General features: G+C 45.0%; 1 protein-coding gene across 2 annotated transcripts in view; it reads right to left on the bottom strand.

The window, feature by feature from the left end:
• LOC145347939 (ral guanine nucleotide dissociation stimulator-like 1) overlaps positions 1-12736 on the bottom strand; it is a 90424-nt gene extending 77688 nt beyond the window's left edge. The window contains exon 1 of one of the 2 annotated variants that reach the window (XM_080195926.1): positions 12609-12736. In XM_080195926.1, coding sequence (XP_080052052.1) covers positions 12609-12722 — 114 coding nt within the window. In that variant the 5' untranslated portion in view covers positions 12723-12736. Of the gene's footprint in view, positions 1-127; positions 218-12608 lie in introns of those variants that run through there. The other variant, XM_080195927.1, reaches the window with a different exon arrangement.
• Positions 12737-15278: the final 2542 nt, after the last annotated feature.

Raw genomic sequence — 15278 nt, 5'->3', positions numbered from 1 at the left:
AATATATTTCAGACACTGCATTACAAGACCAACATATTCAGTGACAAGGAAAAACTAACTACAAGAGCTTTGGCTCTGGTTCTCTCAGATCCATTTAAATGAAACATAGAAAAATAACTAACTGTACCACTTTATACTTCCAAGGTAACCACATTCGTTTTTTCTCTTCATGACAATTACTCCAGAGATCCTTGAGCACTTTGAACTGAAGTTTTAGAAATCCTGTCACATACTCCACTGAGTTCCAAAGCTAAGCAGCACAGTAATAAATCCATTTCTGACACAGAATTCAGCTGCAACTCCTCCCACGCTGTGTGTGACGCAACACTTACCTCTATGGATCCCTTGACTTAAACCTTTACTTCCAATATCTCTTCCCCACCCCCCAAAAAAAAAGATTGCAGCCACTGATATTAGATGTTGTGGACTGAAGGATCAGATTGTGGCAACGTGCACATTATGAAACTTGTGAATAAGAAAAGCAGTCACAAGTTCCAAGACACTACAGTGCCCAAAGACTCTATCCTGTCCATACTTCTTTTGGGTGAGATAAGCACTTCTCAATGCAGAAAGTAGCCCTGCAGCAAGAGGCTGGAAATACGGGGAGAATGGGAGAGAAAAGGAACTTATCTAACAAATCATAGAATGACACAGAAGTTACACTGAAAAGCTTTTCCAGTCACAGCCACTTTTGAATTAACGCAGTTTTACTGTGGAATAAAGACAGACGCAGTTATCACGGGGGATAATCACTGGAGGCATCGAGCCGGCTTAAGAAGCTGTTACCCAATTCCATTTGTTTTTATTTCAGTGATTAAATCCACTTTCAGCACTGGCACAGCTCGTGAAGAATAAGAGACAATGCTCTGTGACTGACTGGTGTCTCAAAAAAACAACATTCCCCACTGTCTGTGTTGTTCTTGGCAGAGCTTCAGAGGCTGGTCTGTGTTGTAGGGAGTGAAAATAGAGGTGACTGCTGCACTCTTTTAACCAGTGCTGTTTTGGACAGAAAAAAAAGTTATCAAAATACAGCGGGGGAGGACTGGGAGGCGCAGAGACCAGTCACATGTTAAAATGACAGACCATTCTGTTTAATTCAAAATAAGGTCGATCAACCCTAAAAATGGAACACTTCAGATGCTGTTGTTCTGGAGACATGGGTTCAAAACTCATTATGGCAACTGTTCGAATTTTAATTTGATTAATAAATCTAGAATGAAAAATCAATAATGGTGACCATGACTACCATCTAGTTCACTAAGGAAACTTGCCATGCTTACCACTGGTCCGCCTACATGTCACCGCAGGCCCACAGCAATGCAGTTCACTCTTAAATGGCTAGCAAGTGATTTAGTTCAAGGGCAATGAGGAACGGGCAAAAATGCTGGCCCTGCCAGTGATGCCCACATCCCAGGACAGAATAAAGAATTCAGCTCAGTATCACCCATCAGATTAAACATCTTCTCCATATGGAAACTCAGGACCAGAGGGAATTATCTAACAGTGAGAGACAGACACGAGGAGAAATTTCTTCTTTCGGAGGGTAGTGAATCTGCGGAATTCTTTATTGCAGAGAGCTGAAAAGGCTGGGTCATTATGTTCAAGACTGAGGTAGATTGTTAAATGGAAAGGGAATCAAGATTTTTGGGGTAAGACAGGAGAATGAAGTTGAGAATTATCATATCAATCATGATTTTATTGAATGCTGGAGCAAACTCAATGGGCCGAATGGCCTACTTCTGCTCCTATAGATGTAAGTACATAATTTACTGCAACATGCATGAGAAATGAGAAGAAGCAAGCTGAGACTAAGCATGAAGCTGTCAGAAATTGTCCAGTCTTATGCATCACGCTACCGCTGCCAGTGAGAATGAAGAATGTGTGCTCAGTCAAAACTCCAGCCACTGCAGCGGGACTGAAGAATCCCAGCCATGGGCGAGGTTGGGAATTTCCAGCCATGAATGGAAAAATTTGTTACAAGATTACAGGTGAGCTGCTTCCCAACTTGCATGTTCTTCTGAGTTAAAATTCTACTAAGAAGCTTGAGACTAAGTCATTATGAGAAATCAGGGGCTAAACTTGTCATTCCACTTTTGATCACCCTGAAGTGGTACCCACCATTACATCTCCAACATCACTCCCCAACCAGCATTCTGGATTACTGTTCCCATCCAACCCAGTTTTCCAAGGCAAGCACAACTTCAAAAACTGACAAAATTGGGCAAAATTTTAAGTTTAGATCCATCTGCCTTGCTCAAATAAACATAGGATTCAATGAAACTGTTCAGAGAAACGGAAGGGACTCTCTCACTCATCAGGCCAACATTCATCCCTCAACCTAACCCAATAAAAATTTAAAAAGGAGACACGTTAAGTAGTCATTCATCGCGATTACTGTATGTGAGATCTTCCTACAAGCAAATTTGTTATCACATTGTGTACAGAGCAACAATGATCGCACTTCAACCAAAGTAGCTCACTATGAAGCATGTTGAGCTGTCCCTGGGATAGTACACATTTCCTAGAATCATAGATTCCCTACAATGCAGAAGGAGCCTATTCGTCCCATCAAGGCTGCATCGACCAAATCCCACCCAGGCCCTACTCCTGTAACTCCATATATTTACCCTGCTAATCTCCCTGACACTAGGGTCAATTTAGCATGGCCAATCAACCTAACCTGTGGGGAGAATATGCAAACTCCAGTCAGACAGTGACCTGAGGCTGGAATTGAATCCAGGTCCCTGGAGGCAGCAATGCTAATCAGTGTGACACCATGCCACCATGTAAGTGCATATAGTAGTGCAGTGATTAAGCAACTGAATTAGCGATCCTGAGGCCTAGACTAATAACAATCGTTTAAAAATTTGATTTCAATCTTAAAAAGCTGGCATCAGTGTGTCATAAATCCACCAGAAGGTCATAACAACACAATGCTTCACTGGTGTTCTTCAGGGAAGGAAGTCTGTTGTCATTGCCTGATCTGGCCTTTGACATTGTGACTGATTCTGAACTGCCCTCTTAGTTAAGACGCTGAACAAGTTGCTTAGTTATCTTATTACTGCCAAGGACAATTAGGGATGGGCAATAAATGCCAGGAACACCCAGCTCCACATAATGAACACAACAAAACAAATCCAAGTAACCTGTTCAGATTTCATGTTTGAGGATAAACAAAAATACAATGAAAGCACAGCCAAGATGGATTCAAACATCCATGCTGGGCAGTAAAGGCAATAAATGGGGAATATGCTAATAACATATTTCATACACATCTATTGTAAAACAGTGGAGATTCAAGTGTGCTGCCTCTTTAGGGCGGGGGATCTTACACAAATCATTTATAATAAAGCCTTAGAACAATTGGGACCTTGGTTTTCTTAGGTCATTAAAGCGAGGAGGAAGGTGCTGTCTCCACAAAGCAAGTGCCTTTCTCACTATGTGAGAGCTAGAGGGGTGTGAAGTATACATATATGTTGTACATTGAAGTTTGGAGTGCGAACGGCCCTTTAAAAATGCAGGTCGGGTAACCCCAGCTCCTCCCAGTATGGAACCCTGTTGGGCAGTCTTAGACTTGACTGTGAATGAGTGTACACCTCTAATAAAGAGGTCCCACTGTTCAAGTTGCCAGGCCTACCTCGTGATATGTACCCTTAGCTCATAGGGGCATACATAATAACTGGATCTCACTATCCTTATTGCCAGTTATGTTAGAAATTCTGCTATTAAAGTTTGACAGATCCTTCATGCCCCAACTTTCAGTCAGTCTCAGCTTCCTGAATCTTACTCATCTTTCTGTAAATATTATGGTCTCAGATCTGACATCAATCAAAAATCCTCATTTGAATTTTAAAGTTATTTTGTTATTTTACTTTTCTTTTCATGGGCTTGGGTGTCAGAGATTAGGCCAGCATTTATTGTCCATCCCTAATTGGCCTTGAGAAGACAGTGGTGAGCTGCCTTCTTCAACTGCTGCAGGCCATGTGGTGTAGATACAGCCCCAATGTTGTTAGGGAGGGAATTCCAGAATTTGACCTAGTGACAGTGAAGGAATGGGGCTCTATTTCCAAATTAGGATGGTGAGTGGCTTGGTGAGTGCAGGTGGTGGCATTCCTATGTGTCTGCTGTCCTGGACCTTCTAAAGGTAGATGCCACAGATTTGCAAGGTTCCATTGGAGGAGCCTTGTGAGGTGCTGCTGTGCACCTTGTAGATAGTCCACACTGCTGCCACTGTGCATCTATGGAGGAGAGAGTGAATGTTTATGGAAGGGGTAACAATCCAAAGGGTTGTTTTGTCCTGGATAGTGCTGAGCTTCTTGAGTGCTGTTGGAGCTGCACCATCCAGGCAAGGGGAAAGTATTCCATCACACTCCTGACTCGTGCCTTGTAGAAGTTGGACAGGCTTTGTTTGGGGAGTCAGGAGATGAGTTACTCACACAGCATTTCCAGCCTCTGACCTGCTTTTGCAGCCATAGCATTTATGTGGCTAGTCCAAGTCAGTTTCTGGTCAATGGTAACTTCCAGGATGCTGATAATGATTTTAACAGCTGGTTTTGACAAGAAGAATTAAGCCCAATTAATTTTGGTCTCCCAACGTAACTAGGTATCAAAACTTAATTTTACCATTGTGGCTGAAATCAGTAATTATAATTTTATGTGTGCTGCATTGTTTTATAAGCTCAATCCAGGAAGAAAGGGCCACGTATCATTCACTTTGATGTTCAGGCAAAACACTGCTAGATACAATGCTCTTGTTGATTATATACCATCACATTTCAATCTAGTAAGACAAATTATAGTAAAATAAATTGGCGGTTTTCAACCACTTTGACAATCTGAATGAAGGAGATTGTGGGAAGTCCATGCTTCAGCAAAAGAACTATTAAGTGGTTGCAATAAATTTCTAAAATAAAGGCTACCAGCTGTCAATACATTCCCTTTGACTTTTACAATGCATGAAGTATTTTGCTCTCTCCTGTTCCTTCCTCTTTCACTCTATTCATCATTCTTTCCATCTGTTCTGCCATGGAGGTAGCAGGCTGTCAACTCTCGCTCAGCTTTCCTTCTTCATAATCACCTTTTAATTAGTTTTAAATCAGTGTGTTTGATATCAATGCTTAGTTTTCTAAATAACTCAGCTTTATGGCATCCTCCTTGATAATCACAGGCTTTCTATAGAGAAGTCCAGAAACCTTGGTCTATGCAGCATTTGGGGAGGGGGTGGTAGTGGGGGCGGGGGTGGGGGGGCGGTGGGGTGATGGTGGAGATGGTGTTCTCACTCGACACTCTTGGCTTCTTCCCACACCACATGGAGTTCATTATCATTTCCTCACTCTCTGAGCTCCTCCTCAATCCTTCCTTCCCATTCATTGCATGGCGCAACAGAAGAAGAGTCATTTTGTAAGTTTGTTTATTAGTGTCATACATAGGCTTACATTAACACTGCAATGGAGTTACTGTGAAAATCCCCTAGTCACCAAGCTCCAGTGCCTATTTGGGTTCACTGAGTGAGAATTTAGCATGGCCAATGCACCTAAGCAGCATGTCTTTCAGACTGCGGGAGGAAACTGGAGCACCCGGAGGAAACCCACGCAGACATGGGAAGAACGTGCAAACACCACACAGACAGTGACCCAAGTCAAGAATCGAACCGAGGTCCCTGGCAGTGTACACCCCAGTGTACACTATGGGTATTTCTGACCTCCAGTATCTCAAAACCCTTTAAATGCTCACAGAGCCAGCAAAATAACATACATAATCCAACACAAGTATACACAGTCATAAATCAAAACTGCTGTGTTTTTTTACAGCACATTGAATAGATGGAGTAATTAAGCAATCAACGGGGATGGAAGAAATCTTTGAAGCTTAATAATATTCAAAGCAAAACCTGATGGGGGTGTTGAAGTTAAATATGCAGAGGAGAACATCAATTCTGGTGCAATCATTCAGGTAAAAAACTTAGAAAGTATATATGCACAGGAACACTGTTTTCCTTGTTTTGGCAGTCATAATACCACAATATGCTTACAGTGAACAGAAGGATTGCCGAGCAGATGACATGTTATTTTCCTGTATCGGGTCCAGGAAGTAGTTTGAAAATCTGGTTTGAATTTGGAATCTCTTTACTGCAGGGAGAACACGTGGGAGAGCAGATGGAAGGTGGCCAACACATGCAGCACCATCCATCATTAACCCCAAATAAAAGGTGAAAACAGTCCTCTGCAGCTTGTGATTCAGAAGTAATTTCATTTAAAGCATTTTCTTTTGTTTATACAAATTGAAGAGGTGCCAAAACCAGAATAGTCATCTCCACTGACCCCAGCATTTTACATCATGGAGCTCAATTATGTTGTAATAAATACATATAATTGAGGTATATTGTCTTCAAGGTAGATGGAACTTAGACCAGTATTAAATTAAAGTATCCTATTACCTACAACACTACTTAATTTAACATTAAGCAGCAAAGTTTGCAGCAATCTGTATTCCAGCACCCTCAATAAGAACATAAGAACATAAGAACATAAGAAATAGGAGCAGGAGTAGGCCATCTAGCCCTTCGAGCCTGCCCCGCCATTCAATAAGATCATGGCTGATCTGTCGTGGCTCAGTTCCACTTTCCCGCCCTCTCCCCATAACCCTTAATCCCTTCTCTTATCAAAAACCCATCAACCCGCTTCTTAAAAATATTTAGCGAGGCAGCCTCCACCACTTCAACGGGCAGAGAATTCCAGAGATTCACCACCCTTTGAGTGAAGAAGTTCCTCCTCAACTCCGTTCTAAACCGCCTCCCCTTTATCTTGAGGCTGTGCCCCCTAGTCCTACTGTCTTTTTTGAGCGGGAAGAGTCTCTCCACCTCTATCCTATCCATCCCATTCATCATCTTATACGTCTCAATGAGATCTCCCCTCATTCTTCTAAACTCTAACGAGTACAAGCCTAGTTTATTCAGCCTCTCCTCATAGCTCAATCCCCTCAACTCCAGTATCAGCCTAGTAAACCTCCTCTGCACTCCCTCCAAGGCCAAAATATCCTTGCGCAGGTGCGGCGCCCAAAACTGCGCACAGTACTCCAGCTGCGGCCTCACCAATGCCCTATACAGCTGCAGCAAGACCTCCCTACTTTTATATTCAATCCCCCTCGCTATGAAGGCCAGCATCCCATTCGCCTTCCTGACCACCTGCTGCACCTGCAAGCTGGGTTTTTGCGACTCATGCACAAGGACCCCGAGGTCCCTCTGCACCGTCGCCTGCTGCAGTTTTTCGCCACGTAAGTAATAGTCCTTCCTACCATTCTTCCTACCAAAGTGGACCACCTCACACTTGCCAACATTAAATTCCATTTGCCATTTCCTGGCCCATTCGCCCAGCCTATCTAGATCCTTCTGCAGACTCTCCACACCCTCCGCACAATTTGCCGTTCCCCCAATCTTGGTGTCATCAGCAAATTTCGACACCCTGCACTCGGTTCCCTCTTCCAGATCATCTATATAAATGGTAAATAGCTGAGGCCCCAGCACCGACCCCTGGGGCACTCCACTAGTCACCATCCGCCAATCCGAATAGCACCCATTGACCCCCACTCTCTGCCTCCTATTTGACAACCAATCCTCTATCCACGCTAACACCCTACCCCCAACTCCATGTCCCCTGACCTTCTGCAATAACCTCTTGTGAGGTACCTTGTCAAACGCCTTCTGAAAATCCAGAAAGACCACATCCACCGGCTCTCCTCTATCCACTGCCCTAGACACATCCTCATAGAACTCCAGTAAATTTGTCAGACACGACTTCCCTTTAATGAAACCGTGTTGCGTCCGCCCTATCAAGCAATTCCCTTCAAGATGCCTCGCAATTTCCTGCTTAATGATGGATTCTAACATTTTACCTACCACAGACGTTAAACTAACCGGCCTATAATTCCTATAATTCCCCGCCTTTTGCCTGGCACCCAACGGCGTAACATTAGCCGTTTCCCAATCTTCCGGCACTTCCCCAGAATCCAGCGACGTCTGGAAAATAACCACCAAGGCATCCACTATCACCTCCGCCATTTCTTTCAGAACCCTCGGATGCATTCCATCCGGTCCTGGGGACTTGTCCACAATCAGCCCCTCCAGTCTGTCTAGCACCACCTCTCTAGTAACAGTAATGTCATTAAGACCCTCCATTCCTACCACCTTTCCATCGCTAACACCCGGCAAATTATTCACGTCCTCCTCCGTGAAGACAGAAACAAAAAAGTTATTCAAGACCTTCGCCATATTATATATATGCCCTTTTTCTCCAATATTCTGTCTGCTGCAAATCTCAAGATTTAAACCATTCTATTTGCATTCATGAGACTAGGAGGCCTTTTGAATGTGTTCTAATCAATCAGATCATGACTAATTTCTCTATCAACTCCACCTACCCATCATTTATCCATATTCCTCAATGCCCTGACAAAATAAACATTTACCTATCTCCCTTTCTATCTGGTCTTGGAATTTTGAATTAGCCCAACATTTGTAGTCTGACAAAAGTTTCCATATGTCCAAGACATGTCTATGTCATGTGTACAAACACTGAAGTAACTTGGCTCAAGTTTAAAAATAACATAGGTATTCCCTTAACTGCATCATTAGTGAGCACCACAAAAATTCAACCAGTTCATTCCAGCCTGACCTACCATTCACAGATGCACAGAAAGGTCTGCCGGAGGCCAGGATTCAGCTGTCCTCAGGTCAGCTGCTGGGCCTCTGGGTTTGTTCCTCCCAAGGCTGGTGGAGATACATCAGGATACCTGGGGAGTTGTGGAAGGGCTGTCAGCAACCATGCTGCAACTGCAAGGCTGTTCAGGGAGTCAAACAAAGTGCTGTTGCAGGAGGTGGTGCTGATTCAGCGTGAGACCCAGACCAACACTGCAAGGGTGGCAACTGCAGTGGAAAGTCTGGCTCAGGGGTCTGTCCTCATGGGTGCTAGGGTCCAGGTTATCCTGGAGACACTCTGGGCCAAAGGCAAGTATGTTTCCGTCATCCAGGTGGCACAGGGTTCTTTGGCCGTGGGTGTCGGGGATATGTGGGAGATACTGTTGGCCACGGCTGGGACTCTTGCTGGCATTCTGGAGACGCAGCAGGCAGTGGCTGTGAGACTCGACAACTTAGCCCAGGCTCAGAGGGCTACTGCTGAGAGGCTCCAGAGCCTGGCTTGCTTACAGAATGCTGAAGCAGAGGAACAGGGCTGAGGGATCACAAATCATGGGGCAGACACATCTTGGTCTCCAAGACTGGCAGAGCCAGGTGATGCCAGAGGTTGAAGCTCAGTCCAGCTACCCTGGCATCCCATGGAGTGTCCCTGGAGCCTCTGGGCACCCCAAGGGAGGAAGAAGGGTTAAGCCTATGCTGGGGCCTTACACCCAGGAGATCCCGGATGTCCCGAGACCTTCCAATTCCCCCCTTCCTCACACCAGAACATCTTAAGAGCAGTGAGATGAACAGGGTGGCACGAAACCTTGCCATCCGCAAATCAGCCGGAGCCCTCCAGATCTAGAAGAAGCAGTAGACCACACAAAATTAGAAAGTTATAGTTCACTAGAGGGCACAGGTGATGGTCACCAGTAGTCAGGATTTATTAATCAATAATGTTAAGAACATAATAAACTGTTAATTGCACCTCACAGCTGTGACTAATGTGTTTCTGATTCCCCCCTCATCCCCCACAGAGCTGAGTGTTCCTGAGTCCCAAACATAGAGGTGCTGTCTGCTGAGCCTGAAGACTCAGCCAATGTTTCAGAGTGCCTGCCCTACCTTCCCCAACATCCACCAGATCCTTGGTGCAAGTGCCCCCCCCACCCCCAACATTGGCCAAAATGCATGTGTCCCCAACCCTTATGGCTATGTGACAGTGTGCATTCCAAGTACAGACTTGAGTGGCACCAGGGGCAGGATCCCAGTGTGCACAGCAGCGAGTCGTCATCATCCTCCAGCCTCCAGTCAAGACTCACAACCACTGCCAGTCCAGGCAGATTAATAGGGTTGGAAGATTCTGGGGGACAGGGTAGTAGGATGACAGGAGCATGGGAAGGATGATGTGGTTTGGGGGTCCAGGTGGTTTGGAGGGGGAATAGTGGCTGCACTTGCTCCTGGGGAGTGGTGGACATGTGTTGGTTGCACCCGCTTCACTGCACAGCACCAGCTGCAATCAAGGCTGCCGAGACCTGCCATTGCCGCCTGCCTTGTTTCCTGCGGCTATTCATGTGGTGGGGTGCACACCTGGCCCCTTCGCTGCTCGTCCTCCTCCTCCTTTCCAATTGTGAAAAGAGCAGCAAATGATAACGATGCATGAAGCATGCACAGGGTCACACTGGAGGGCCCCTCAGAACGGTCCAAGCAGTGAAACCGCAGTTTCAGCAAGCCAATGTACCGCTCAACGATGGACCGGGTGGCTGCATGGGCCTTGTTGTAGTGGGTCTCTGCCTCGGTCTGGGGCCTCTGCACAGGCATCATCAGCCATGACCTTAGTGGGTACCCCTTGTCACCCAGTAGACATCCCAAGAGCCTGGGCTGGTCTTCAAAGAGCCCAGGGATGTCTGACTGCCTGAGCACAAAGCTGTCATGAACACTCCCCGGGGGACATCCATTGACCTGCATGATCCTCATTAGATGGTCGCAGACGATTTAGATGTTCAGGGAATGGAATCCCTTCTTGTTCACAAATTGCTGGGGCCCTGTATATGGGGCCTGCAAGGCGATGTGTGTCCCGGTCACTGCTCTCTGGATGGGGAATCCCAGCAATAGAAGCAGAGCCGAGAGCCCAGGTATCCTGCTGTGCACGGTCCACATCAGACCCATATCATGACCCATATCTGTGTCACAGGTGCCTGAAGTGAGCCAGAGTCATTAAACTTTGGGGCAGCCATAACATTCCCATCAACAGGGAACGAGTGGCCGCCCCTCCCCTGAAGTGGCAGGTGTGAGTGCACCTCACAAAGGTGTCTCACGGTGGTCTTGGACAGGCACAGCCGGCAACAGCACATCTCCTTCGAGAGAGCCTGGAAGGAATTGTGGGGCCTGTACCTCCTTAGCCTCAGCATCCTCCATTTTCTGTGCATCCTCTCGGGAGATGCTCACCCACCTCCTGGCCCTGAGCAGCAGCCCCATGTCCTCCTTCCTGAGGGTCTGGTGGTGGCTGCTCTTGTGGTTGTCTCTCCATACCCACCACCTCTAAGCTGCCTGTTCCTCCTCCTCCTCTACCCCTGGATCCACCATAATGGCCAGCTCTAAATTGAGCAAACTGCGATCCATCTACACAGTGGGGTTTGGAAAGAGCATGGAATGACTGGCAACACCACACAATCCATGGTGCCACGAGTGGCCCGATTAGTATTGTGTGAGATTTCCATCATGCCAAATGCTGGCACAGATTATGCAGGTCGGTGTGCAACTGTGGGCAATGTGTACCCTTGAGCCATTGCTACATGTGCAACTGCAACATCTGTTTGCAGGCATGTGTTGCTGGTCCGTGTCACAGGGCAGGGACAGACTGTAAATCAGCACCAGATGTGAGCCCAGTGACAGCAGATTCCATGCAGTCCATGTCTGAACCTCTGGAGCAGCAGCTGCTTCATCTGGTTAGGCCTCAGTCAGCACATGGTACACTTGTCCCCGACCCTGTAATACCAGCACTTAGTACAACACCTGACCACACCCCACGGCAAGATAATGTCACTGCAAAGTGCCCTGGAGGGGAGGGCTGAGCAGAACTCTTTCATGGAACCTCGCTCAGAGAGCTCTGATAAAATAGAAGCGTTCTGTGCCCCCCCCACCCCAGATATCACTGGTCAATGGGCCAACACTTGAAGACAGCAGAACGAAGGCCACCAGGCATCTCCAGGGCCTGCCTGCAACATCCCTCATGCTCCGTTAGCAGCAGTTACCTCCTCACACCAGTTCAAGGCTGCCACGCCAGGTTGAGACTTTTATATACCTACTCTGATTCGCGCCAAAGTGACATCACGCCAAAGAGGTGGGAGATGGAAATGTGGCTGGAGATTGCCATGTCGATCCCGATAATGGCATGCTGGGGTATGGTAAGACATGCAAATCAGCGGCACACCAGTTTTCCGTGCGGTCCCTGTGGTGCCATTTCTTTCCGGTTGGGAGATGCAAGTGAGTCGTAAACGCTCATGGGAAACCTGTGAAATGGCCTACACGCGCATCTCCCAACCCGACTGACCAGAAAATTTAAGGGTTGTGATGGGAGAATCACCCCCAAAGTTTCCTGGGTTTCTCTCACCCTTCTTAAATGATAAATAACGGAGTGACATTCCTATTTTACAATCTAACCACATAATTCCACAATATAGAGCATGTTGGAAATTATATCCAGGATGCCTGCAATTATCCCACCAGTTCCTTAAAATTACCCAGTAGGACTACCGAACTGAAATTCTAGTATTTTCTCCATTATTATTTTACTCCTTATATTAGATTCAATAGGTTTCCCACTTTGATGTACTTATAGGTTTCTCTGTACTATTGATATTTTATCAGCATCTTTTATGAAAACTGATAGAATACCCCTCAACAAATCTATAATTTCCTTCTAGCTCCATTGTCTACTCACCCATTTGCGTCTGCTTTTAACACTCCCAGATTGGGAGAGATTTGTCAACTGTTGCCTGTGGTTGCGCTTCGATTTTGGCAACGATAGGTTTAAATAACCAAATTCGTTGCTCATAGTGTCAGGTTCTTCCAATGGTGGGGGGCCTCCACTGATGCAGCGGCAGAGCTTACTGCAGAAAGTCTTGCCCATTCTCTCTTCAGCCTTCACTGTCTAAATGAATTGATAAGACATTTCTCATGTCATGATGATGAAGAAAATCAAATATTACGTATGAACATAATGAACTTTTCAATAAGTCCTGTGATTTTAAAAATAGACACAAAAGTCAACGATGGCTGAGGATGTAAATTCAATCACTGGCTAAATTGCTGGTGTATGATACAAAGAGAAAAACAATGGATTCACACTCTGTTTTAAGACAAGGACACATCAAAAGCATAAAAGTCATAGACACTAACTACTATCTCTTGCGGAGATCATAGAAGATGATTATCATCTCAGCAGGAGTGATATCCTGTCATTAATGTCCCAGACCAGTTTGCGGATTTTCACCTTCCAGGAAGATATGAAGATTGGGATAAAAACTAGCTAAAAATCAGTTAGTGTGGACTAGTGCTGGACATGTCAGAGTGTCACACTTGCCAGTCTTTTTGTTCCACGTTTTATTACTTTGAAAGAAGACAATTGCAAATTTCACAACATTAGAGTGTTTCAAAGGAGAAATGAATTTGAGGCCTTTGAAGTATAGTCACTGTGATAATACAGGGAAGTAGGGAAATCAATTTGCACACAACAAGCTCCCACAAACAGCAATGTGATGATGACCAGATAATCTGTTTAAGTAGTGTTGCCTGAGAATAAATAAATGTTGGTCAGAACACCACTAAAACCTGCCTTACTCTTTTCTTAGAATAATACCATGGAATCAAATGACTGCTGGAGTGGGCAGATGAAGCTTGGTTTAAATGTCTCTTCTGAAAGATGGTGCGTCTGGCAGCGCAGCACATGCCCAGTACTGGACACATGTGTCAGCCCAGATTATGTGCACAAATCTCAGCAACCTACAAATGTCAGATTGAGTGGCAAGACTGACACCTACTTCTTGCAGCATTGTCATGGTGCAGCACTAATATTATTATTTTACTCCTTATATTAGATTCAATAGGTTTCCCACTTTGATGTACTTATAGGTTTCTCTGTACTATTGATATTTTATCAGCATCTAATATGAAAACTGATAGAATACCCCTCAACAAATCTATAATTTCCTTCTAGCTCCATTGTCTACTCACCCATTTGCGTCTGCTTTTAACACTCCCAGATTGGGAGAGATTTGTCAACTGTTCCCTGTGGTTGCGCTTCGATTTTGGCAACGATAGGTTTAAATAACCAAATTCGTTGCTCATAGTGTCAGGTTCTTCCAATGGCGGGGGGCCTCCACTGATGCAGCGGCAGAGCTTACTGCAGAAAGTCTTGTCCATTCTCTCTTCAGCCTTCTCTGTCTAAATGAATTGATAAGACATTTCTCATGTCATGATGATGAAGAAAATCAAATATTACGTATGAACATAATGAACTTTTCAATAAGTCCTGTGATTTTAAAAATAGACACAAAAGTCAACGATGGCTGAGGATGTAAATTCAATCACTGGCTAAATTGCTGGTGTATGATACAAAGAGAAAAACAATGGATTCACACTCTGTTTTAAGACAAGGACACATCAAAAGCATAAAAGTCATAGACACTAACTACTATCTCTTGCGGAGATCATAGAAGATGATTATCATCTCAGCAGGAGTGATATCCTGTCATCAATGTCCCAGACCAGTTTGCGGATTTTCACCTTCCAGGAAGATATGAAGATTGGGATAAAAACTAGCTAAAAATCAGTTAGTGTGGACTAGTGCTGGACATGTCAGAGTGTCACACTTGCCAGTCTTTTTGTTCCACGTTTTATTACTTTGAAAGAAGACAATTGCAAATTTCACAACATTAGAGTGTTTCAAAGGAGAAATGAATTTGAGGCCTTTGAAGTATAGTCACTGTGATAATACAGGGAAGTAGGGAAATCAATTTGCACACAACAAGCTCCCACAAACAGCAATGTGATGATGACCAGATAATCTGTTTAAGTAGTGTTGCCTGAGAATAAATAAATGTTGGTCAGAACACCACTAAAACCTGCCTTACTCTTTTCTTAGAATAATACCATGGAATCAAATGACTGCTGGAGTGGGCAGATGAAGCTTGGTTTAAATGTCTCTTCTGAAAGATGGTGCGTCTGGCAGCGCAGCACATGCCCAGTACTGGACACATGTGTCAGCCCAGATTATGTGCACAAATCTCAGCAACCTACAAATGTCAGATTGAGTGGCAAGACTGACACCTACTTCTTGCAGCGTTGTCATGGTGCAGCACTAATAATGTGGAGTTGCCGGCGTTGGACTGGGTAAACACAGTAAGAAGTCTCACAACACCAGGCTAAAGTCCAACAGATTTATTTGATAGCAAATGCCATTAGCTTTCGGAGCGCTGCTCCTTCGTCAGGTGAATGGGGAGTTCTGATCACAAACAGGGCATATAAAGACACACACTCAGTTTACAGAATACTGATTAGGATGCAATTCTTTACAACTAATCAAGTCTTAAAGGAGCAGACAATGTGAGTG

This window comes from Carcharhinus amblyrhynchos, chromosome 9, assembly GCF_965287045.1.
Source record: "Carcharhinus amblyrhynchos chromosome 9, sCarAmb.v2.hapA, whole genome shotgun sequence".
In the NCBI taxonomy this organism is placed as follows: domain Eukaryota; kingdom Metazoa; phylum Chordata; class Chondrichthyes; order Carcharhiniformes; family Carcharhinidae; genus Carcharhinus; species Carcharhinus amblyrhynchos.
This window is presented reverse-complemented; position numbering and strand designations above follow the sequence as displayed.